The sequence below is a fragment of the Vidua chalybeata genome, chromosome 2, assembly GCF_026979565.1.
Source record: "Vidua chalybeata isolate OUT-0048 chromosome 2, bVidCha1 merged haplotype, whole genome shotgun sequence".
In the NCBI taxonomy this organism is placed as follows: Eukaryota; Metazoa; Chordata; class Aves; order Passeriformes; family Viduidae; genus Vidua; species Vidua chalybeata.
This window is the reverse complement of record NC_071531.1, coordinates 7620537-7647387: the sequence shown is the minus strand read 5'-3', so window position 1 is coordinate 7647387 and position 26851 is coordinate 7620537. Positions and strand designations below refer to the sequence as shown.

The 26851-nt window shown below is 41.7% G+C and overlaps 1 protein-coding gene across 6 annotated transcripts in view; it reads left to right on the top strand.

The window, feature by feature from the left end:
- Window positions 1-1414: 1414 nt before the first annotated feature.
- USP9X (ubiquitin specific peptidase 9 X-linked) overlaps window positions 1415-26851 on the top strand; it is a 96570-nt gene continuing 71133 nt past the window's right edge. For 4 of the 6 annotated variants that reach the window (XM_053936056.1, XM_053936055.1, XM_053936057.1 and 1 more), the window contains exons 1-2: window positions 1416-1694; window positions 25102-25355. In XM_053936056.1, the coding sequence (XP_053792031.1) occupies window positions 25260-25355 (96 nt within the window). In that variant the 5' untranslated portion in view covers window positions 1416-1694; window positions 25102-25259. Of the gene's footprint in view, window positions 1695-1987; window positions 2261-25101; window positions 25356-26851 lie in introns of those variants that run through there. The other 2 variants (XM_053936054.1, XM_053936053.1) reach the window with 2 other exon arrangements.

Below are 26851 nucleotides of genomic sequence, written 5' to 3'. Positions count from 1 at the left end.
ACTGAAAAACACCAACCCAATGTTGTTCCATCTCCTGCAATGAGCAATTGTTTTTTTAGTCGTCACTGCGTGGTTCAAAAGATAAAACATTTTGCACTAGAGTTAAGGTTGTTGGCCTGAGCCTCTTGAACAAATTCCATCCTGGGGAGCCTAAATCCCTCCTGTGTTTTCAGCGCAATATACCTTTCACTTCCTGCTCTGAAATTCTTTAATGGTGTTGTTAAAATGAGACTTCGATCTTGGAATACAGACTAACAAAACTTTTAAGCACCACTTCAGGTATTCCTGAAGTCCGAGTTCGCCATATCTGCCAAACTTCTGTCCCGCCAAAAGGCATCCTTTCCCGTTTTTTCAGGTTTTAAAACCAGGCTTGCAATCGTCCCGGTCGCTCTATGAAGCACGCACAGACTGGGGTTCTACCGATCTCATACTGTGGCCATATAAACGCAGACGTATCAAAAAAGGAAAAAAAACCAAAGAATCACAGACTATTCAGAGCTGGAAGGGACCCATGGAGATCATGGACTCCAACCCCGGGCCCTGCGCAGGACACCCTGAGAGCCACCCCACGTGCCCTGCGTGCATCCCAACGCATCCCGAGCTCTGCCACGCTCGGAGCTGTCACCGCTGCCCTGGGGAGCCTGCAAGAGGAACGAAAGGTCCGTTCAGCTTTTAAAAAGCGCCGGTGTCCCCGAGCCGGGCGCCGGCTCTGCGGGCCGTGAGGGACGGGGACGGAGCCGCCGCCCGCGCTCGCACCGCGGCCCCGTCGCGTCCCCAGCGCGGCGGGATGCGGCCGCGCTGACGTCACCGTCGTCACCGCCCTGACGTCATCATCCGGGCCCCGGCGCGCGCCCGGCGGCGCGGGCCACAATGGAGAGCGCGCGCGCGCCCAACCGACGCGGAACAGGCCCCGCGCGCGCCCGCGCGCCGCTGGCCGTGTGCGTGCCTGTGCGTGTGCGTGTGTGTGTGTGTGTGTGTCCCACAGCCCTTCCCCTCACCGCCGCCCCCGCCCCGCACACGGACACACCGGGGGGGCCGGTCGGGAGCGGCAGCCCCGGGCGGACACACGGGCAGCGCGTCACCGCCGCGCTCGGGTGGCCGAACCGCCGCCGCGCTGGGCCGGGTGCGGAAGGCGCTGCCGGCGCCGCCATCTTGCCCACGGGGCCCCGCCAGACGCGGCTGCGCCGCCGGGAGCGCGAGGAGCCGCTGCCGCCTCCCTCCGCGCTGCCTCCCCCGAACCGCCGAGCCCTGAGCGCGGAGCTCCCGCCGCCCGGCCCGGCCCCGCCATCCCCCCCGGCCGAGACCCGGGCGCGCGTCCGCCCACCCCCCCCGCGTGCGCCCGGTGCCCGGACGGGGCGGAGCGGAGCGCGCAGGCCCCGGCCCAGCCCCAGCCCGAGCCCAGGCAGGGCCGCCGCCGCCGCCGCCGGGCAGCAGCTGGTGACGCAGGAAAAACGCCCCAGAGAGAGAGAAGCGCTCAGGGCCGGCACCCGGAGCGCGGGCAGCGGCGCCGGATTTGCCCTCCCGCTTCCCGCCGCAGCGCAGCCGAGTGGGAACCGGGGGAAGCGGAGCCGCCCCCTCAGAGCCGCGGCCTGGCATGAGACCGTGCCCCGCCGGCCGCCGGGCATGAGGCAGCGCCCAGGAGGGCTCCGGGCCGCCGCAGCAGCCGCCGCGGGACGAGGGGAAGCGGTGCGGGGGTGAGTGCGGAGCGGTGCCCGGGCGGGGCCGGGCAGCTGTTTGTGCTCCCCGGGGATGGGGCTCCGCGGGCCGGGGCGCGGCTGGGGGCGAGGACGGAGCTCCCCGGGTCCCGCGGGGCGTGAGGCGGCGGCAGCGCCTCCCTCGGAGCCCCGGCGTGTCGGCCCCGCACCGCCGTGTTTTGGAGGGCGAGGGAAAATGGCTGACGGCTCCTCATCCCCGGCTGCCGGCGGGGGGGAGCGCCCGGCACCCTCGGGGGGCTCTGACCGCCTCTCCGGGGCCCCTCTGGCCGGACCCCCCCGGTGAGGAGGGCCCGGTGCTTCCCCGCAGCGCTGCACCGGCATCGCCTCCCCTGGTTCTCGCTTCCCTTCGCCCCGAACGCCATTACTGAGGTGGAGTGATTGGGGCCGCGTAGGCCCGGGCGACGCCTGGAAATCAGGCCCTGCCGAGGCGCTTTCCCGACGGTCTCAATGAAATCCACCAGCAGCAGCTCGTTCACGCCCGCTGTAAACACTGTTAACACGTAGGCCACTCCTCTGGCCTCGGCTTCCAGCGCCCCGGCTTCCATGTACGAAAAACGTTCGTGGCTTTTTCATCTATTTCCTACAGTTCACCACGCCGCTTCTCCTCGGAGTTGTGTCTTAGGGCTCGTCTGTAGCGATTTATTTTAGGCAGGACAGTCCTCTTCCCTTGCCCGACGTGTACGGCAGAGGTAGTTGCGTGTAGTTTGGCCGTAGATACTCACTGTTATTGTCCTCGAGAAATCGGGCTTTCACCAGCTGGATGGGTTATTGGGGTTTTTGTGTGCTAGTTACCACTGTTAACTGTGCCGTCCCACTTTGTGTAGCTTTGTTTGTATACAGTGGGAATAGCTTTTGAAAATTACTTATTTTGATCTTGAGTGATTTTTTTTTTCTTGTAGCGGTATCCAGAAATGTTGGGGTAGTTTTAAAGATGCCATATTTAATTTTCAGCTTGCTGTCTCAGAAGTCCAGTTAGGTATATTGAAGATTTGCAGTAGCTCGCAGCTGTACAGGAAAAAAAGAACCTTTCAGAAAAGAGTTGTTATAATTAAATGTTCAAAGGACTCCCAGGCTGGCTGCAGACATATTGTGTCTGTCTCAGCTGTTTTCATGTTATCTGTACACCTCGGTTTATATTCGCAGTTTTGCAGCTGTGTTCATATCACCGGACGTTTGTATCAGCCCAAAGACCCTCTGAAGTCGCAGGCTCAAAGCCAGCACAAGGCCTGCTTTTGCTGACCTACTTGCAGAACTGGGGCCTGTATTTTTTAAAAAAAGTTCTTGAATTGAGATACTGTTATGCATTCTTCAGTATATTGTGGCAACACTTGCTATGACAGATCACGCAACCTGCGTTTTTCAACAGCTTCTCAGAGGCCTGACAAATGTGTGGTAAAATTGTTACGTTTAGGAAGGGGATATTGATAGGTGTTTGGGGGCTTGGCCTTTATTGATTGTGGAATAGAAACAGTGTCCCTAGTAAGAGTTAGGGGAGACTGAAAGCTGTAGACAGCTAACTTTATTATTCATATTGGGATTTTTTTTTTTCATATTTTACTTGAGAAATTGTCAAGCCTTCCCACCAAAACTGTTGCTGATAAAAGTTGCATATTTATTTCAGCAAAACCCAAGTCATACATGAGGGAGTTGGTTTGTTTGGGCTTTTTTTTTGTGTTTTGTTTTCTAAAACAATGCTTTTGATTCTTGGAGTTGAAGTAATGTTTATTCTTTGAATCAACAAACTACAGTAGCTGATACCAGGAATTTCAGGGAGGCATACAGAATACATGTATTGATTATTCTGTTGCAATACACCAGACAACAGTGATGCTTAATGATAGCTGTGTACAAAACCCAAAAACATAATCATAAAGCTGCAGTGGAAGAAATTCAAATTATCAGCATGTTTATGGGGAGGGAGTTAACCAGAAATAAATGTAAGATTGTATCATAGTAACTTTTCTCTCTCCAGGGGGTCTTGTACTTTTCTTTAGTGTAGTTTATCTTCAGGGTATTTCTTTTGAGAAGCTTCTGTCTTAATCTTGCCTGGCTGTTGCTTCATGCCTTGCAGAATTTGCCTTTGTGGCATTTCTCTGCCCATGGAATTGACAGGAAGACTGCATCTGGAGGTGGTAATCAATAAAGATAGTGGTAGCAAAACTGTTTTCCATCTCTGTGGAACACTGTCACCCTTACATAAACATTTTATTTCCCACATTGTGGTGCCTTTGTGCTCAGACCAGTGCAACTACTCTGTGTTCTAAAGGCACACTTCTAGGTTTATGCATTTTATTAATATGATGAAATTTGTAGATGAGAGACTCAAAATAAACGAAAATACTGATTAAGGTCTATTTTGCAGAATTAAATAGACTTCTGAGAAAATAAAGGTACCTGTAATACCTTTGTTCCAAGACATATTTGAAATTAAAATTAGTTTAGGACCTTCCAGTGTGAATACAGCCTTGGGTAAGAGTAGATAGGAATTAATTTATTTATTAGTTTGAACAATTTATTTTTAAATGGCTTTGAAGTTCTGTTTCTGTCAGGTGTGTATTGAAAATATATTAAATTCCATGGAAAGTATTTCTGCCATTCCTGCTCTGGTTTAGACAAGTTCATAACTTATTTCAGATATTTGAATGGAAAGTAATTTTGTGTTAGGCAGTACTCTGACTGTAGAGATATATCTGTATACATGTATATAAATATATATATTATGTGTGGATGTATTTACTCATCGTTTTTTTTTAAGAAATACTGTTTTATCTGTTCTAAGAGATCAAAAATAGGTATATTTTGAAAACATCCAGATCAAGATAGCCTCATTTGTGAAATAAATGAATCAAAGGTGTCTCTTTGTTTTTAACTTAAAGCAGGATTTTATTTTTTTAAAAGGCAATCCAAACCCTGCAAAACCCTTGAAACTATAGTACTTACTTTAATTCTTTCTCTTGTAATCACAAGAGCCTTGCTTATCCAGCACTTGCAGAGACCAGTGTAGAGATGTAAGAAACTTTGCTGGATTTTGTGTTAATTTGAAAAGTTGTAAATGTGAAGGCTTTTGTGTACTGTAGGCAGTTGTTTGCTGGGTGTGAGCATTAATAGTAATCTGGATGTGGATTCTCTTGTGCAGGTATCCTAAGTTTTTCTTACATGGATGTGTCTTCAACCTCTGTGTAGCTTAAATAAACAAAACCCAGTTTTATTGTCCATATCACCTCTGTTTAAAATCAGAATTCCAAGTTTAAAGCTGTACTTCAGGGTATGTTTTGGGAACACAGAGTGATAGTCTTTCTTTGTAGTCCTTGTCTTTGCAAAGCTGGCAGCATTTTGTGCTGTTCCTGTAGGTTTGTCTCATATCACACATGTTATCTGTGATCTGTAAATATACAACATTACCTTTATTTTTTAACATAACTGAGAGTTGTTCTGATATTCCAGAGCGGAGTCCAAGAAAGTCTTCTATTAGCACATACTTGCATGCAGGGGGACTTGAATTTTTCTATCTGGGAAGTTTGAGCTACTTCAGATTCCGTATTAGAAAAACACAGTGATTTTTTTCCATGTATTAAATCTAGTTTTTTTGTTCTCTTACTAATGTAGGAACATCTGAAAGTTCTCACACTGTTATTATGAAGGCTGTAATTCAGCCTTGTGAGTTTCCTTTTTAGAACAGTTATGCTGTATTGGCTGGTTCTCTTTTGCTTAAGGCTAGAACATGACTTGAGAATATGGTTAACAGAGGTTTCCTCTGCACTTGGGGATCTAGATATATTGTTTAGAGTCTTCAGTAGATAGACAAGTCAGAAAGCTGTTCTGTCAATACCTTGCACCCTCAAGATGTCAACTGCTGCCTTTCTGATACATTACAGTGCCCACCTGAGCCCCTTGGTGTTGGGCATGTTCTATAGATCTGGCTTGGTAATTTAAAATGGGGTGTTGGTAACATTACAGGAAAGCTGTTAATAACTGTTCTCACTGTAGAGGATAGCAGGAGAGTAAATAAGGTCTTAAAGTAGCCAGTTGTGACTTAGTATTAAATCTTTTTGCTTCTCTTTCGGTTTTTGGTTTTTTTTTTTTTTTTTTGAGGGAGCTTAACAACCAGATTCTTCTGCATTTTCTGTTGTGAATTTTCTAATACTTTCTTTGTTTTGTAAGAAACCATTAGTTGCTCATTTTATTTGAGAGTTGAATTCAGTCTGCATGTTATGAAGGCTTTTTGGTTGTGAGTTGTTGACATGTTTTCAAATAAAAATTATAATGCTTGAAATGAAAACCACTGGGATATAGGTATGTTCCCAAGCTTGCTTTTTAGAAGAACATTGTTGATGTGTGATTTTCTTAAAGGTTTAGTTACTCTTGACTATGAGAATGATTACTTGCTTTTGGTTGACTTTGTGTCAGTACAGCTCTGAAAGAGGTCCATGGGATGTAGATTTAAGATCTAGGTGTATTTTGAACGCTGGTATTATCAACTCTTTTTCATGAAGTCAGATTGAAGATGCTTTGGAAGTAATGGGTAACTATCAGGAATGTTACTGTGGGAAGCTTTTATTTGTAGCATCCTTGATCTGCTTAACAAAACCACTATGTAACCCTGTTCAGTGACTTAGTTTTCCTTACGCCTGTAACTGCTAACAGAAAAATGTGATTTTCCTGCATTTAGATCTTTGCATGGACATTTCAGCAAGTCCTACTATTTGGTAGTTGGCATTTAGCTGTGGATTTACTCAGAAGAGGGGAATTCCACATTGCATCATTCCTTAGAGATGTGCTTTTTTTCCAAATTCTGTTTTTCAGCTAGGATTCAAGACTGTGTGGAAGGCAAGACATCCTTGTTGCATGAGTTTCCTCATATCCTCTCTGTTACAAATTGCAAAAGACTTCTTTTTTTAACAGAAGTGTTCAAATGACTGCTTCAAAGTAATGAAAAGTATGTGGAAGGAATTTCAGGGCTGTCTTTTCATTAAGCTTTCATGTAAAATACCCAAAACTCAAGTAATAGAAAATTGTCCCTAGAAGAGGCTTTAAGACAAGTAGCACATTTTTGTAACAGTCAAATGGCATGATAGAAAAATGCACGTTCCAAATTCCATAGGGTTCAGTCCATAAGTAATTTAACTGTTGCTTAACCTTTTCTCAGCTTCAGCAGGACTGGGTGTGGGAAGAGGAAAAGGTTTGGTTTGTCTTAGCTGTAGCAACATGAAATGGTGAAAGAAGGAAAAAAGGATTGTTTTGAAATGTGTTCAGTAAGAAAGATCAGTAGTGATGCGTGTCACTTATGATCTCTCTGTTACCAGAGAGGGTGTCCTCGCTGCCACTGTGCTGTGGGACAGTGGGGACAGGCCTGTGTTGGCTGTGGGTGGAACTTCAGTTTTCTTGTCCAGAAACAAATTTGTCAGTGGGGTGAAGAAAAATCTCTTTTTAAATATAAGATAGGAATGAACATTGTTGTCAAAACTTACTGTCATCTTGGTAAAAGAGCCTTGAGTTGTTTACGGTTTATGTTTTTCTGTTGCTTTAGCAATAAAGTACTTCAGTGTGTTTTTTAATACATTTCAACAGAACAAGTTCATGAGTTTGAAAGTTAAATGAGAAGGATGTTTAACTTAATTTATAAGTAAATATGTTGATGTAATGCTGAAATTTTGATAAATGAAAACATTAAACTATAGTTTAAACTATGTTTTAGACTTTGTGGATTTCTGATTTAGAAATAGAATATTAATTGTTTGATAATTTCTGATGTTTTCTTTTAATGTGTTTTCTTGAATCCTTTATCTGTGAGGATTTCCTTTTTTTTAATCTTAAATTGTAACATAAATCCTCTGGAGTTTGAAGATGTAACTCAAGTGGCTGGTTCTACAGTTTCAGTTTGCAGTTTTGCACAGCTCTCTATGTGTGTTGACCTGTCTTTCAGACAGTGTTTTATTAACCACGGTGGGACCTTAAAATCCCAGGTGCTTTTCCTTGAATACTTACAGTGGTGTGTGTGTATATAGACACATGTGTGCAGACACTCATACAATGGGACTTTTTCTAGGATGATGTACTGACTTTTTTCTTAGGTGAGGTGATAATGTCAGATTTCTGAAGTGCTTTACACTTCTCTTGCTGTGCCAGGATGTCTTTGTGATAATTTTGGTAATTAGGCAGGAACATAGCCTAAAAATTCTTGCAGTGCGTGTTCTTGTAGTAGTTCAGCCAGGTTGCTGTGGTTGAGAATTTGTCACGTGTCTAGTGAAGATACAGCTGAAAACATGAATTCCCTTTGTGCCATTTGGGAAACCTTTTTTTTTTTTTTTTCCTTTCCATCCATGTATAGGATTGGAAAAATAAGGTTGTTTTATCGTTGTTGTTTTTTTGAATGGATGCAACACCCGTCGGTTGAGTGATGTTCAGTGAGATGATCAGTGAGTTCAGTGCTAGTGAAACTTTGCTGTAAGCTAATGTGTAATGAAAAAACCCCAGTCAGTCCCAGGCTCTGGTTAGCAGGTGTATGGCTGGAATTTTCCACTTATCTGCACCATTCTGAGATTTTTGACTAGATGAAGGAGGGTTTGGTAATTCATCCTGTCATGAATGTTCCTTTTATTTTCTATCACTTTCCTGATAATGGTATGAATATTTAGGACCAGTAGAACTCAGGATATGTTGCCTGGAGGCAGCTGGAGGAGGACAGTGGTTAGTTTAGTTTCATTGTTGGCATGTGAGAGCCAATATAAGAGTTTAATTTGGAGGTTCCAGTGCACTGTGTTGGTTGATCCTTGGATGGTACTTCAGAAGATCATCTTTTTCTGAAGTTGTACCGATACTCGATGCACTGTTTGTGTCACATTTACCCAGATACAAATATCACCCTGAAGGCTGAGGTGTTGTGCAGGCTATGGACTCATGTAGGCCAGCCGTGAGTAACTCAACAGTTGAGAACAGAGGATCAAACTCTCTCCTGCTTTGTGCTCTCAAGTATGTGCTTACACTGTGCTACACCTGAAATACACTTTGAGGATTTGGTAGTGTTGATGAGTCACTGCAGTTCTTTGTGGGTGTGAAAATACAATAAATAAGCTGTAGTTTACACTTAAAATGAAGACTAACCCTGTAGTTCTACTTTCAGTTAGTCTAACAGCAAAATTTGATTTAAATGTGAGTTTATCATTGTATGTCACTTAAGATCTAAATTGCAGTTGTCCACTAGAACTCTTTATTCCATATATTTGACATAATCAGTTTCTCTAGTGTGTTTCATCAATTTAAGTTCTTGTCTTAGAACTTCCTTCCAGAAATGAAGTGGGAGGGGAGAAGCCTGAACAACCATGTTGACATTTAAACACTTCAGTTGCAATGATTTTTCCTTTGATAGGAATTGTGAAGAAGTTCCTTTGGGGATACATTTCTGTAGGCATAAAAAAACTTTGCTTCTTACATAGCCTGCTGAAGTGTTTGTTTTCTTTTAAGCTATTTTCATGATTTTTGTGATGATTTTCTCTTAATAAGAAAATATTGTTAAAATCTTTGTAGTTTGCTCCTACTTGCCAGTTTGGTCAGGTGTTAGTAATCTGCTTTCAAGGAGAGTTGTCTTGTCTCTACTGAATAGCTGATGTTCTGTTTCCCCAGAATTGGTGATGCTAGGGGTATACTTTGGAGACACTTTCTAGCTATGAATAAGAAAGTGTCTGCATTACAGACAACAGCTTGTCACAGGGTGCATATAATCAGTGGAGTTTTTTCTGTGCCTTCCTGCATTTGTAAATATGAGGTTGATGTTTGAGGTGCCTTGTTCTTGCACAGGTTCTTGATAAATGGAAGTGAAAAGTTTGTTTTCTTCATATTATTTCATCAGGACATGGGGTTTGTATTTCAGAGTGGATTTCTCAACAGAACTAAAAGCTTATTTTTTAAAATGTGTCCATTATTAATCTTTTAGTCAAATTGTCTGATGGCTTAGTGAAGTTACTTTAAAATTGTGTGTGGTGAAAAACAAATGATGCAAAGAACCTTGGGAAAAAATATAAATCATGGTCTATATAAGCATTTTATAATAATTTAAGAACCATTTAGGGGGATAGTAAATGGATCCTGTGATCCAGCCTGGCCTTGAACACTTCCAACAGACATCCACAATGCTCCAACCTGTTGGAGTGCTTCACTACCTTCACAGTAAAGATTTTGTTCCTAGCCCCTTGTCTAAACCTACCCTCTTCCAGCCTAAAGCCATTCCCCCTTGTCCTGTCTCTACATGCTCTTGTCAGAAAGTCCCTCTGCAGCTTTTTTTGAAGCCCCCTTTATGTACTGGAAAGTGCTTTAATGTCTCCCAGAGCCTTCTATTCTCCAGGCTGAGCAACCCCAGCTCTCTCAGCCTGTCTTTATGGCAGAGTTGCTCTGGCCCACTGGTCCTTTTCCTGATCTCCTCTGGACCTGCTCCAGCAGGTCCATATCTTCCTTGTGCTGGGGACCCCAGGGCTGGACACAGCACTGAGGGTGGGATGTCACCAGAGCAGAGTAGGGAACAGAATCCCCTCCTTTGCCCTGCTGCCCACCCAGCTTTGAATGCAGCCCAGGACACGTTTGGCTTTCTGGGATGTGAGTGCACATTGCTTGGGTTATGTTGTGCTTCCTGTCCCCCAGCACCCCCAAGTCCTTCTCCTCAAAGCTGCTCTCATTCCATCCTTTACCTGGCCTGTACTTGTGTTTGGGATTGCTCTGTCCCACATGTAGGAGCTTGCACTTGGTCTTGAACTTTGGGTTCCTCTAAGTTTATATAAACATGGAAATGGGGAAATAGGAGAATGAAGCTTGTCATTAAACTGGTGTTTCCTGCCTCCCCCCCACCCCTTAATTAGGAGCTCTTCCTCCTGTTGGATCCTTGACTCATTCGGTCAGATTGAATTGGATTGTCATTCAGTATTTTATCTGTGGAATTCTTTCTGTAAATGCATGTGTGACATCAGTCTAAATACTGAGTAGAAGTATTCCTCTGTTAATAAGCTTGATAGGTTCTTTAGGTTCTTTCCATTCTCATCCTGTACATTACCCAAACATTAATCAAAAAAATTGTGTTGTCTTTGTGTTATTGATGAAGAACTGAGACACAGGCTGTGAACTTCAAACCTACTTCCTGTCATAGCTTTTCAGTGGATTTTTGTTAGACATTCAGGTGTTACACAGGCTTAAGTTTCTGTTGTGCCTCCTCACTCTTTCTCAGTTTTCTCTTTCTCTCAATACCAAGAAGAATGAGAGGAGGATGAAAAGGTGAATCTGAAAAAGGCCGGTGTGTTCTCCAACAATGTTTTTGAACAAGACACAGAATTAACTTTGGGGAGTTCTGTATAGCTGCCTTATAAGCCAGAGATTTCCCTTTTATTTCTGAAGTTCTGTTTCTTTCCTTATTAAACATCATTAAACTTCTGTGACAAATAAGGTACGGACAATTTTTCTTCCTGGTGCCTCAGTTGATTACTGTTTACCCAGGGGACTTAGTTAAATGGAAATGAAATTACAGTGGAAACCAGATTACTCTGAAAATTCCAATTAGGTAGGAGAAAAATGACAAATTCAGGCTTTGACAAATACTGAGAGCATGTTGTGTCTGTCTCATGCAAGATGAAAACTTGTGAAAAAGTCCTAAGATGTTGACTGTCACAGTGGATGTAGCTGTTGTACTCAGCTACTCATGCTCTGTCATCTCTAGTTCCATTTTGGTTTTTACCTGAGTTTCCAGGTAATGTTTGAATTGTAGTTTTGTTTACAGTTTCAAAGCTCTGGCTTTTTTTTTTTTTTTCCTCATCAGAAATAAAAGTTTTTCTTTCTTTTCTGTGTTTTACAACTTCTGTGTTACCTGCTGTGGCTTCATCATTAAGTTGTCTGGTATTACTGCCAAATAATTTTCCTGACTCATTGCAATCTGCTGAGTATTCCACTGGCTTTATCATAATTTCCAGGACAGTTTGTTGCCTTCACCTTCTCAGACTTCTTGTACTTGGCATTATTTGCTGTGGCTGCTTAATATTTCTTTTATGACTGAACTTGTGCTGTTGGTGGACTGACATTCTTGGCATTTATCACCTGCTGAACAGCTTTCTCTGTGTGCATTTCCCTGTGATATCCATTATGCTTGGGAAGAATTTTGCTCTTTATGACTTTTCTGTATTGTAAAGCCTTGTTTGTGCTATAATGTACATGAACCTTGATTATATATTAGTTAAATAAGTGCTAATTCTAATTGTCTGTATTCTGTTTCCTTCCCTTTCCCTTCTCTTCTAGGGTGTAATTTCATGAGAGAGTTGCAGTGATGCTGAAAGAGTTGGTTCTATTCATGGTTATGTGTTCTTTCTGTTTCTTCTACATTGTTAGTGTTCATATGGCATATGATGGAGCTGAAAACTAAAATGATTTTATTCCTATCCTCCAGTTACCTTTCAGCCAGCTTGGCTTCTTGATCTGGCTGGTGATGTGGTGATGCAAGGGCTAATCCCATAGTGGTGAAAAAGTGGTTAGGATGGAAGCCAGCAGGATTGCCCTCCTTCCCTTCTTCTCACAGTGGAGACTTCCCTGATTTCAAACGGACTGAGAGGATTTACACTGGGTGAAGGCTTCTCCATATGCAGAAATACAATGAGACTTATTTTCTAAAATTTACCTGGATATAATACTTGTACTGGGGCATGAGATTGCTGTTGCACACTGAGATTCCAACAGTAGAAGTGAATAGATCCACGCACACGCTGTGGTGGCAAAACCACCTTATTGGAGTTCTGTCACTCACTGTGGTGCTGGTTTAAGCACTGTCCCTGAGAAGAACAGGTCCAATGTTCCTCTTGTCTCTCTGGGCCTGTTGGTAGGCTCAGCTCAGAAGTGGGATCTTTGTAGGCTGTTTTGTGACTGAAGGGAGGGCTCATTAGCAAGGGGGTTTATGGGACTGGCAGTTTATGGGGTTATTTCAGTGCAGGGAGAACAGCAGCAGTGTGTGTTGTGGATTTTTTTATTTTGTGTGTGGCGGGTTGTGGTTTTTTTGAATGACTTTCTGGTTTTCAGATAGCTGCAACAGAATTCTTAAACCCATCCTCAGCCCTTAGGATGTGATAATAGATGATTATTTTCTCCTGCATTTCTCAGTAAAGATGGTTAAAACATGCTTTTCAATAGGCTTCATGGATACAGGAATACTGTGTTTCTGGAACAGTGGTGTCACTTCTTGGTTCTGTGGGGGAGAGAGAACATAGTGGAAATAATTCTCTTATTTCCAGCCCTGCTTTGTTCTTAGTGTACTTTCTAGGGGCTTCTTGTTCCTTTCCAACCTCCTCTGCTATGTATCTTTTTGCATTTATATCAAACTACATCCTTTTGTGTTGGCAGAAGGAACATGAAGACAGAAGACAAAATTGCTGCTCTGTTGCCACTTCTTACTTCCCTATAGAGAGGCCAAGATTTTTAAGGGGAGTTGTTACACAAGTTCTCTGGAGCAGGTAGATAGTTTTCAGGGATTTCTGGAGCATTCAGTCTGCCTAGGAAGATGGGCTTGTATGAGTTTGGTTGGAATGGAGCACGTTTAAGGCAGACAATATTAAAAGACATGAGCTATCATCTTGTAACACCTCTAGGGAGCTTGTGCAAGCTTGATTTTTCAGGCTAAGTATCTTCTGACTGAAATGGTTGTAAGGCAGCAGAAAATGTCAAAATGTTTACTTGCAGTTATCTGGCATGGAACAGTATAAAAACCGCCAGGCTGAGTAGGCAGTTGGTACGTTGAAACTAGTTGGAAGTTTGGCTAAGTATGTTAAATAGTTGTAAAGAAGCTTATTGAAACATGAATTTTAATGCTGGTGTCACTTTCTTCTGTATTAGGGATATTTCAATTACACTTTACAATGATGATGGTAGAGTTTGGGTACTTGTGCTTAGTTTGTGCTGATTAAACATTACCTGAAAAACCGAGTTACAAAAAAAAGTGAAATTAAAGCTAGTACAGTAACAGGGATGCTTAGATATTTGAATTCAAAGCATTAAAAAATATCTAGGCATTTCACAAAGTTGTTTGTGTCATGATTCAAGAACGTAATTGCTTCCAGCTTAATACCTCTGTTAAGTGCTGTATCATGCTTTAATTATTTACAATTAACCAAGCACTAAGTTGTGTTGGTTTTATACATTGTGTGAAATTTTCCATAATGTGGTAATAATGTCACAGAATATTAGATGTAAAGACTACTACTAATTAATTGATTTTCTTTAGTACAGTGTTTAACATAGTTTAGAGAAGCCATTAAGTTTTCCATAGGGAACGTGAAGGGAGCCAGAAGGGCTGAGCCTGATTTTTGCAGGCCAGTTTTAAAGTCCACTTTTCTACCAGAATCTTCGCAGTCCAGTTGCAATGCTGGCATCAGGTGCTGCACACCACAGTGACACATCAGGAGCTATGCATAAGCAGGATTTAAGAAACAGTGCACAAGTAATATGTAAAAATAATGTTGTAGTAATATCCCTAATTTACTGGCTGAATGACTTCAGCCAACATTTCAAATATTTACAGTCCTCAGTTTTGCAAAACCTCAAGTGCAGTATATATACTATAAATAAGGCCATGTTTTAAAGCTGCAAGTGGGACAAATCTGCAAGATGCCATTATCCTTCCCTTCAGATGCTTGAGAAGGTAGCAAAAGTCATTCATCACATACCATTTGCATTGTAAAATGCATGAATTTAATTAGAAATTACAGAATCTGCAATGTGTTTATGTATCTCAGCAAGAAACCAAGCCTAGGGATGGCACTGAACATGAGTGAGGATTTGGACCTCAGTATGGTTTGGCACCGTCTTCCAAGCATGGAATGTTGAAGAGTTACTTTGTTTTTTACTCTGTTCTGTAAGAAGAATTGGAGTTGTTAACAGTATTAAATGGCTCTAGTACCTCAAAGGGAGTGTTTTGATTTAAGCTTTTTCTAATTAACTTTTTTAGATTTTTGTCTGCAGTTAGTAATATCTGTAATCCTGAGGCAGTTGGACTAGATGATCATTGGAGGTCCCATGCAGATGAACAAAAGAATTCTATTCTTAAGTATTGCTGTGCTAGAAGGAGGAACTAGATACCTCATGATTTTAGCTTCATCAATCCTACCTACGAAATAGTGCTTTAAAAAAAAAATCTGAGCTTTCTTTATGAGCCCTGCAGCAAAAGAATAATATAACATCCAAGGAAGTTTCAGAGGTTTATCTTCTGTTTATCCTCTGCTAGAGCTAGGATACAAAAGTTCTTAACAATTATGAAGGATTTGTGCTCCACTCACAAAAAGAAGTGAGATATTCTGTGGATGTCTTCTGGAATTTACAGGACCTGTGTTCTTCTCTAGTTAACAGTAGGACCTGACTCAGAGAGACATTATAGAATCTAATGCAACCTAAAATAACAGCAAAACCTTCCTGTGTAAATTGCAGAGCTGAAGTACTATCAGTGGCTTCACCACTACCCTCACAATATTCGATACAAACCCCATTGTTTTTAGCAAGTTAAAAGTCCAAGCATTTGGTGATGGAAGGAGAAACTGCCAGGGTTGGGCATCCACAACCTCCATGGGCAATGTTCCAGTGTCTCACCATCCTCAAACTGAAAAATTTCTTCGTAATATTTAACCTAAATTTCCCCCCTCTCAGATTGTGCCCATTACTCCTTTTCCTGTCACTGCCATTCCTGATGAAGAGTTGCTCTCCAGTTTCCCTGTAGACCCCTTCAGATGCTGGAAAGTTGCTGTGAGGTCTCCATTTAACCTTCTCTTCTCCAGGCTGACCAGCCCCACTTTCTCAGCCTGTCTTTGTTAGGGAGATGCTCCACTGCTCTTAGCAGCTTTGTGGCCTCCTTGCTTCAACACTTCCATGTCCTTGTACTGGGGACACCAGAACTGTACACAGCACTCCCAAGTGGGGTCTCACCAGAGCAGAGCAGAGGAGAAGAATCAAAAGATGTTAAAAGACTACCTGGATTTCTGTTGTTTCTGCATTGTAATACACTTGTCTGATTAAATTTACAGGAAAAAAATAGAGTTTAAAAAAATGTACCTTTACTGTGTGAAACCAGGATTATTACCACGATTTTAACAAACAGGAACACATACCTAGCCAAACCCTTCACCTAGCAATTCTCAATTTCATACTGTTAATATATTACCAATTACATAGATAAAACTATAAAATTATTAATAAATATTGCACATGGCACCCAAATGAACGGGGTGACAAACAGTGAGAACACATCACAGAGTAATGTGAGTTATCTAGTAAGCTTGGCACAATAAAATGTGCACTAGCACAGCCAAGTGTCAGATCATTTACCTAGAAAAGAGCACATACAGAAAACTTCATATATATTGATGAACATGACAAAAAGCACAGTTATTTTACAAAAGCAACTGCCTGTGAACACCACAATTGTATGTTTGTAGCAAGAATGAATCTTAGCACTGTTTTTTAATAGAAACATATAATTTTGGTCACAGAACTGATAAGAAACTTATGAATTACAGCCTTTTACATCTAGGGAAAAGAAAAAAAGTAGCCAAGAAGTTCTCCCCCCACACCAATTTGCTGCCCCAGTGAGATGAGCATGCAGTGGGATGAATCAAATATCTGAGCCCATTACAGAACATGAGAGACCATCCATTGCCAAGGTAACCTGGCTGTTCTGGGGTTTGCAACTATTTATCTACTCCCTTGCAGTTAGGGAATAATTATGTCCTTTTAAGATTGCTATTTCTATTCTCTTTGACTTTTGGCTTATCAAAGAAGAAAAAGAACTGAGAAGTCAGCAGACAAGAACTACACAAACGGTACTTTTAACTGGCACTTTCAAAAAAATCAGAACTGCCAATTGCACACACAAACAAAATCAGGAAGAGCAGGAGAACCTACCTTTTCCTCCAGCTTTTGAGAAGAGGTACAGCATTTCCTCCACATGATGTGGTATCTCCTCCTTGGTTCTGAAGCCCCAAATTATAAATACAGTAAGGCATTATTTGGAGCTAGGACCTTTTAAGCTGTGGACTTCAAGAACAGAACCAATACATCTAAAATGTGTGTTTTGCCGTTCTTTTAGCTTGTGCTGCAAGAAACATTTGACTGCTTGAATTAGCACACAGAGCTGAGAAAAGCTGATACCACTACCACCTGTATATAGATACACTTTCAATTAAAAGTAATGTACATACAGAGAAGCCATCTTTAAACATAACTTCTAAAGCACAAATGATAAAGAGTAACATATTCAGTAAAAGTGTTCTTTGTGCAAGTGAAAAGGGGGGATTCCAGATGCATTCCCAGAACACTGGGACTGTTTTGTGCTCAAGTGCATTGGATGATGAACTTTGCTCCATGGCTTGCAGAGGTGTAACTGTCACATCCATTTTTGAATCGGATGAATCCAGGACCAAACTATGGATTTAACAATCAGAAGTAAGGGACCAAGGGACAATAACAATTACTCCATAGATGATAGATAACCAACTGTGAATGTATTCCTTGTCCTTGCCTGAACTATGGCTGCCTGAAAAGGACTGGGTTTGCAGTTGGACCTGAAGTATCAGCTCAATCCTAATTGTCTCTATTGCCAAGAACACGTTTATTGGGTTGCAGAAGGACGGCTTCATGCATAAATAAACCGTAGCATAATTGGAAAAAATATAACAGTGTGAATTGGGTCTGACTGGAACAAATTATATTCTGAAGTTCTTTGATATTTTTTGTTGTTTTAGTTTTGAAGGTATTTCCTGTTGTAGCTCGTTCTATTAATGCAAGGTAAAAGGAAGTCTTACCCACTTCTTTGCATGTTCATTGGGAATTCAAGAAAAGGGCTTTATAGTAAGTGAAAGTCATGGTTCAAAACATTTAAGCATTTTAAGATAGATTTTTGCATTTACTAGATGGAAGTCATTTAGTAAGTTTGCTTTTCTTAGGTTCCAGTGTGTGCATTTACTAGTGCTTTTTATATTTACTGGATTCTCTTCTTGAAAAGTCTAGGTTTTTTACTGTCAGAACTACAATTTTCATCTCCCATCATAAAACCCCATATTATTTAGCTACTTACCAGTGCCGTGAATGTAGTTTCTTCATTGCTGGGAAATGTTTAGACCAGTAGTTTAAATAATAGAATTTTAGGGGCTGTACATTTATGTCCCTCTTCCTTCTGTCACTGAGATACACTGAATATCCTTGAGGATGTATTTTGATACCAGTTGAACCAGTGTAACTCCCAGTGAAAGCTCCTGAGAGTGAAGGAATGGTTGTACAGGATGAGAGGCCCAGTCTTGCTCAGCACTTTGTCTGTGACAGCAGCCTGGGATGTGCACCTGTGGAAAAGCATGACAGGAGTGCCACAGCTCCCTGAGGGGAACTCTGTCAATTGTCTTAACATTTGGTGGGTTTTTGTGTAAGACATTGACTGGCTGCTGTATATTTGGATTTGTCTCTGTTTACTGTCACATGAGCTAAACACTTCTTCAGAACAGGAGCTGAAACTTTTTTCCATCTGGTAGCCAGAACTAAGTGTGTGATCTGAAGGCCTGTCCTTTCAAAACATTATTTGTGAAAAAGCATCTTATGCTATAAGTAACCAGGGGTGCGCCGTCTGACTGTTACATGGCCCAAGAATTACTGTCAGGTGAATGTCTTTTGGAGAAGGACACTTGCTGCTGCTCTCCAGCTCCCTTTCAGGGCCTGGCCTTCAGCAATTACTTCTTTGAAGCAAGACAGTCCTTTGATGTAAAGGACTTATTTTATTTAAGTCTTTTAGGAAGTTACTTCACATGGCACCACCTCTCCTCTGAAGATACACTGACATGCTTGGGGCTGTTTAGCCTGGAGAAGGCTCTGGGGAGACCTCCTAGTATGGAGAGGGAGCTTACAGGAAAGGCATGTAGTGTCAGGACAGGGATAATGGCTTTAAACTAAGTTTAGAGTAGACATTAGGAAGAAATTCTTTCCTGTAGTGAAGCACTAGTGCAGGTTGCCCAGAGAAGTTGTGGATGCTCCATCCCTGAAAGTATTCAAGGCCAGGTTGGATCAAAGGAACAGCCTGGTCTAGTGGAAGGTGTCCTGTCCGTGGCAGGGCGTTGGAACTGAATGATCACTGCATTCCCTTCCAACCCAAACCATTCTGTGATGCTATGAAACAAGTTAATATGTTTTGAGCATATCAGCTTTGTTGCCTTGATGTGCAGAGCCCAGTCCTTGGCTTGAATACAGTTTGTTTTGATTAGAATTTCTTGGGCTTCAAGTTTGGAAGTTCTCATTCTATGCTCTTACTGCTTGCTTAAACTCATGTGAATGCTGCATGTAGGAGCATCTTGTACAAGGTGAAGTTGGATACTGTTAAGTAGATGTTTCTTAGCTGAGCTTAGTCCCAACACCAAGTTTTGAAATGAAAAAGAAAAGAATCCTGAAAGAGCTGAAGTATATTTCAGGACAATTACCCTTTATTTTGTTATCTGAATTTGAGGGCAAATAGAATTGTATGTTTACATGGATGTTCTCAATGTTCCAGAAGCTTATGCTGCCAAATGACTTAATTTCAGCTGTATTCAGTATTATGTGGAACGGTCACAAAAAAGATTACTTGAAGTAACCTATTTTTTAGTGGGAATAGTTTTAGTTTGTAACCATCACAGTTACTGAAATTCTGTCTTGTACTGTATGATTAAGACATTTATTGCTTTGAAGTAATGTTGGAATCTGATGCACTTGACTATGTCTCATATACAATCACTTCTTTAGGAGGAGAAGGAATTTGAAAGGGTTTTTTTGGTAATATATGCTATTTGAGATAACATTTTCTGATTGCTGCTTATCAGGTTTTTTTTTAAATGTTGAAAGATACTTCTTGCTCTACTGAGTAGTAGCTTAATGACAGGTTTTGCATTAATCATTGAATGCATTTCACTTTCACTGCATGTCAGTGTTAATGAGTGAAATGCTGTGACCTCCAGTTCTCTATTCTGATTATGTAAATAATTTCTCCTTCCTGAAGGATACAAGGCACAGGGAGGAAAGAAATTGCAAAATGTGTGGGGGTGTCTATATGTTGTAACTACTGAATTAGGTCAGTGTTACAGATTTGGGGGAGGTGTTTCTAGTTGAAAAGTCATTCTGGTTGAAATAAAGGAAAGGGTAGAAATCTAGAATTTTTAAACTAGAATCACATCATAATCCTTGTGATGAGTCAGTACTTATTAAGGTTTTAAGAAGGCAGTTCCTAGAATCCTTCATGAAACAAATCAGTGATACCTTTCAACCCTAAATTTGTATTGCTGCTGTTAAGCCTTTTTGCAGTACACATCACATTTGTGATGAAGCACATCCATGAGCTTCTGTTTCATGGGAACATCATTCTGTAAATAAATTGCTGTATGGTTGTTAGAAAGCTCTGTTGTTACATGTTAAGCAACACTTACTCTAGTATTCGTTGTTACCACATGGCAAAATAGATTTTTTGACATATGTCCTCACTTGTGTATAACCAGAATACTTTAGTTGAAGGAAAAATAGGTCTGTCCCCCTAGATCGGGCTTAGGTAATGCTCATGAATAATAAAATGTATTTTGTATTTTTATTTGCCTCTGTCATCTGGTACCTTGCATTTGCTTTTTTCTGGGACTCTGCATTTTAAGTAGCTAGTTCAGGGAAAAGAGCTGTATGTAGTGGGGTATTTCAGTTACTTTTGAAGAGGAGACTTCAAGAAACTCAAGGCCCTTCTAGAAGTCAGGTGTATTAGAAAAATGTGTTCCTTTATCATTGCATGCTAAGATGCCATCCTTTGTGTTAGCCTGTAACAGAGTATTGTGTACATATTTGCTTCTTACCTACCACTTATCCAGGAACCCATATCTGATTTTTTTCCCCCCGGCTTTTGAAAAGGTGCTTGATTTCTCCCCAAAACAAAATTAACCTATTCTGCTGTGTAGGCATGAGATTGGAGACTGGAAGCTGAGGTGAGGTTCAGGTGTGCCGCTGTACTGGATGGTTGAGTCTGGAAGCAGAGGCCCCTTCTGGAGGACAGTGTGCCTGGTGTCCTCTGTATGGGCAGCAGGCGCTCTCTTGGAGCTCCTGAGTACCTTCTGAATGGGGACTATATGGAGCCAAGAAATCTATAGTTGTCTTTTCTGGGGCTACTGAAATTCCAAGGAGTCAGCTCGAGCAAAAAGTGGCTTTCACTTACGGTTAAGATCTTAAGACTTAGGATCAGGGTGACAAAAGGAGATGGGAAAAACATGTCAAATAGGAATTTTCTCAGTTGGTATCAAAAGCAAGTGTCAGTAGGATTCATTTGACTCAGTCTTCATAGCCTCATAAACTGCTTGATTAGCAGTGGAGGAGTGAGTTTGTCACTTAACAGGGTTTTGTCTCCATCTTGACCCCGTGTTAACACATCTATTCAGAGCTTTGGGTAAAGGTGGTCATTTTTTTTAATGTGGCTTGTACCTCTGGTATAGGGCAATCTTGGATGTGTGGGCAGACTGGGGAATGAGGTACTGGAAGGCATTGCTGCAGAAAGGGACCTGGGAGCCCTGGTCAGTGGAGAGTTGAATGTGGGTCAGCAGGGCCCCAGCAGCCAGGAGGGACATCTGTGTCCTGAGGGGCATCAGGCACAGCATGGCCAGCTGGGCAAGGGAGGAGATTGTCCCCTGCTCTGTGGTGGCCTTGCCCTAAGCTGGTGCACAGCAATGTAAGAAAGACGTTAAGTTCTTAGAGAATATCCAAAGGAGAGCCACGAGGATGGTGAAAGGTCTGGAGGGAAGCTGTATGAGGAGCTGCTGAGGGCACTTGGTCAGTTCAGCCTGGAGAAAGGAGACTGAAGGGAGACCTCACTGCAGTTACAGCTTCCTCGTGAGGGGAAGAGGAGGGGCAGGCACTGATCTTTGCTCTGTGGTGACAGTGACATGACCCAAGGGAATGGCCTGAAGTTGTGTCAGGGCAGGTTTAGGTTGGATGTTAGGAAAAGGTTCTTCGTCCAGAGGGGGGCTGGGCACTGGAACAGGCTCCCCAGGGCAGTGGTCACAGCACCAGCCTGACAACTCAAGAAACATTTTGTGAATATTTTTGGGCACATGGTGTGATGCCTGGGGATGGTTCCGTGCTGGGCCAGGAGTTGGACTGGATGATTCTTGTGGATGATCCTTTCCAACTTGGCATATTCTGTTGATTCTGGGATAGTGTGCTGAAACCAAAATCAGAAATAGTAGAAATGAGATGTATATAAGAACTAACATAGAGTATTCATTAGAATTGAGCTGGATACAGGCAGTTTGAATTATTCTGTTGGGCTGTCTGTACACTTACATATACATATATGTCACCGCATCAGTTTACATTTGTTTATAAATTATCAAGTTAATTATAAATAGATATAAAGGCAATTCTTGAGCTGAGCAAAACTGTGCCTTGGTGCATTGTAGCTCTAAAAAATTGAATTGAATAATCTGAATTAAAGAAGTGATGGGAATTCAAAGTTTCATGCTTTATTAGTTCTAGAAATGTTAAAGCAGTGGTGTGTTCTCCGTGGGCATGCAGTTTGATGTTTTCTCTGAAACATAAATGGTAAATGAGTGGCTGAAAACAGGACTGGTGAACCAGTGCCTTCTAACACTGTTTAAATTGCATGAATTGGATTATGATTGCATTTATGAAAGTATGTTTATATATTCTATAATTAAAAGGAAAATACCTGAACAAAGATATCCCTGCAATTGAGAACATGCATCTGACTACAAAAAGCACTCATATGATTTACTGGAGATGGAATGTTTCTAGTTAACTGCAGCATAGCTTGATATTACTATTGTGTGTCTTGAGGACGTCACACAAATTTGGAGGGAGAAGTGATGAACTCACTTAGGAAGTTGGCCTTGTCTAATGCATATGACTAAGACAAGTGAAATTCTGTGGAAGCCCTGAAATACACTTTCCTGGGAATATAATTTAAGTAATATGCATGGAGGATCTTTATTAGACTCCTAAGCAAACAATCCCTAAATAAGAGGAAGAAAAAAATAGATGAGTCCTTCATGTAAATGTTTTGTGTTTACTAGCATCTGCAAAATTCATAGTATTTTTTCTTAGATTTTGTTTAATTCTGTGAATTTGCAAGATTTTGAGTAAATTGGTTATTTCAGTAGTAGCTTTCTTGTATCTCCTGGTTAAGCTGGGCTACTTGCCTTGAGCAGAATGGAATTTACAAGAATGCTTTTCCCACATCCTTCAGCTAAGCACAGAACAAAGTCTGAGGATAAGTTCACACTAATGTCAGTCAGTCTGACAGGAGAGCTGCAGTTTGTCCTGGTTCCCTAGCTGGCATTAGGGTGAGTACTCTCTGGCCTTGCAGTGCACCACTTCAGATAATTGAAGAAACTGAAAAATAATCAGTCTTTTACATTTGGTGGGGTTTTGTTGTTGTTTCCTTTAGTACTCTGAACCAGCTCACTTCATGATAATTCAGCCCAAAGTATTAGAATAGGGAAGAGATGAAATCAAGCAGCTTGCCCTTGGCATCAGCTCTTTTGGAACTGCAGCTGCTGGTGGACACTTCTGCCTGCAGTTTAAGCCATCCTGGACCAGGATTGCTGCTGAAATTAGCTGTTTTACCATTTTCCTGCTTCTTTGCTACCTCGCTCCTTGTGCCAGCACAAGTTTTTGATGTGGCTGTTCTGTGACCCAGCCCTGTTAAGGAAGAATGGTGGTGATTAAAGAAGGTTTATTGTGGTGGTGGTTGGCTTAGGGCTGTGGAAGAGTGCAGTGTGAGTTGGCAGCAGTTTGATTTCTCTGGTTTATGTGAGTGCCTTGAAACCTCCATCAGGTAGTGCAGAACTGACTGCATTGAACTGCAGTAGACTGCAGTGTGTGTGTGTATATATGTGGCAGGAAACTTACTCTTGCTTGTACTATCTACTTAGTGATCTTTATAAACATCAGTAGAAAACAAATACTCAGGAAGGCATTTTTAAAAAAGCATGGATTAAATTCCAAATACATTCATTTCAAAAATCAGCTTCTTAAAAGTTTTGAGTTGGAAATGCATTTGTTCTAGACTTAGTAGGCTTCCTAAGCCTTATGAATATGAGATATGAAAGCCAGAGATGGATAACTGTTGAGTGTTTTGAAACAGTACAGTTTTATTCAAAAGTGAACATTATTCTAGTGACATTATTAGAGATCTCTAAGTTTGTTGCTGCTGTTAATATTGGAGACTGGGCAGAGTAGTTAGAGTGTATTCAGTAAATTTTTATTGTATTTGCAATGCCTTGCAAATTCACACAATATAAGAAAAGATTTTAAAGTGTCTTGGAGAAAGATAACAGCATTGAAGCTTAACTTGAGATGAAACATCATAATAAAACACTTGGGAATATGCATAGTGTTACAACAGAAATTTCACTCCAGTTGTTAACTTGAGGTTTTGGTGATTGGATCAGGAACTCAGCACTGCCAAATGCATCTTCCTGGAGGCTCATACTTTGTATCACCTTACTTGGCTTTTTTAACTTCTTGGGAACTGTTTTGTTTTATGTGGTGCTTGGAAGTCTGAGTTGCTCTGGGAAATTACATTTCAGCTTCTGTGGTTATACAATGCCTGGTGGTATGGAGTGGAATTACTGTTATAACTTAATGCAGCTCTTTTTGTCTGTATGTAACGCAGTGAATATGGAACTGTTGGTATACCATTACAAGTTCAACAAATCTGATGTCACAATTTTCTTCATATAATCTGCTTTGCTGGGATGTGGTGGGCTTCATAGTGGGGCTGAAAGGCCATTGGACCCAGGCTTTCATAGGCACATGCTGGATAAAGGGAATACAGGTCAAATTCCCCGGGTGAATACTGATGTGCTAAGAGGAGTTTGGCTGCAGGGTCTCTATTAGTCTCAGCTGAGGTAGAATTAGTCTCTTAACTCCCTCTGACATCTGCAGTTAGACAGTGTCAGGAGGAGAGTATTGCAAAGATTACAAATTCGGCTTTTTAGGCTCTTAACCAGGTCATTTCTGCATAGACCTTGAGCAGCACCATGAATTCAGATGGAGAATCTACTGTAGGAATTCAGCCACAAAAAGAGTCAGAGCAAAGAGCTGCACACATTTACTCTGAACAGAGTAAACAGACATTTGGAATGTGTGTCAGTTTCTCAGTGGTATAAAGGCAATTGTAGGTGTAGTTTTTACTTAGAACATTAAAATAATGTTAAATATTTCAAATGTGACTTTATCAGTTGTATTCAATAAAAAGAAAGAATAGATCTAAAACAGAAGATTCTTTATAGGAGTGTATTTGTTTCAGTAATGTTCTTTTCCAGGTATGGATTGAGTTTCCATGCATACGTTAATACAGGATATTGTCTTTTTTTTCCCCCTCCAGGTTATGCAATGGTCTCTGCAAGATGGCATGTTCTTGAGTTGGAGCTTTTTAAGGCAAGCATATGCTGGTACTTCAACTTTACTAAGTGGACTATAATTTCTTCTCTCACATCAACTACATAAGCAGACAAAATTGCAAAGATCTGCCCTGTGTCGAGTATGACAGCCACGACTCGTGGCTCTCCAGTAGGAGGGAATGATAGCCAGGGCCAGGCTCCTGATGGACAGTCCCAGCCTCCCCTCCAGCAGAATCAGGTATGGTATTAACAATCAATTAATCTAAAAATAAAGGAATTTGTTCTTTAGAAATAGTGTTCCTGAATTATTTGAATTTGTATACTTCTGGAGATCTCAAGTTAGACATTTTTGTGTGCATGTCTGGAAGTACAACAACATTTTGAGGGATGAAGACAGTGGTATTGGCAAAGTAAATATGGTTAGAGAGCACGGCATTGCAAAAAATGCTCCCTTTTCAGGCAGTGGCATAATTCTTTCAAGCATACCTGTTTTGATGTGAAGTCTGTCTGTTTTGGATAAGAAGGCTTCTTGGATTAATACCAGAAGCTTCCTCAGAACCACATTGTAGAACCTGCCACAGATTGGTAAAAACACACTACAGTGTGTTCGGTTTCTGCTCAGTTTTGCAAAAGCACTTTCTGGATAAAGCAGCTTACTCAGGTATCAGCCCTTCAGAGCAGCTGCATCCGGGTCTCTGTTCATTGTACTTGACTTCCTGAACAGCTTCTCATGTTCCTTGCTTTCAAAAGAAAAGCAAAAGATTTCATATATTGCATCACAGTGTAATGATTCTTTTTTGCTGGGAAAAAAAAAAACAGAGAAGATGCAGTATCATGTAAAGCCAAAATCATTTAAGAGAAGAACCACGCTTTGTTATTTAATTCAGTATGAAGATGGTACTTCTTTAATACCATTAGGTTTAGTGATTGCTCCTTCCTGAGAGTGAATTGTACTTCGATATGTGTGGTGGGCTTGCCCTGAGCTGCCAAGGAAGTCTCCACTGTTGCTGACTCCTTCTGCCTCAGTGGTTTGGGGAAGAGAATTGGAAGGAAAAAGTGAGAAGCTGTTTGGGTTGAGATAAATGCAGTTTCATAAATGAAAGGGGTAGGGGGAAACAAGTGATGCAAGTGCCATCACTCACTACCAGCTGATGATGCCAAACCAGTCCCCAAGCAACAGCTGCCTTGGGAAAAAAACCCCTTTGTTTTGTTGCCAAGTGTGACGCTCTGTGGCATCAAGTGTCTTCTGGGTCATTTCAGATCAGCTCTCCCGGCTGTGTCCCCTCCCAGTGTCTTGCCCTGCTAACTGCTGGGGGCAAAGTGAGAATCACAGGATGGGTATGATTCGAAGGGACAACTGGTGGTCATCTAATCCAGGTTGCCTGCTCAAGCAGGGTTTCCTAGACCACCTTAATGGGGATTGTGACCAGACAATATATCTTCAGAGAAAGAGATTCCACAACTTCTCAGGGCAATCCATTCCACTGCTTAGTCAGCCTCACTGTTAAGTTCTTCCTTATGTTAGGTGGAACTTCTGTGTTTCAGTTTTTGCCCATTGCCTCTTGTCCTATTGCTGGGCATCACTGGGCAGAGCCTGGTCCATCCTCTGACACCTTTCTGGAGATATTGATGAGATCCCCTCTAAGCCGTCTCCAGGTTAAATAGGCCCAGCTCCCTCAGCCTTTCCTTAGTGAAATGCTTCAGTTCCTTCATCACCTTTGCCATTCTGGACCT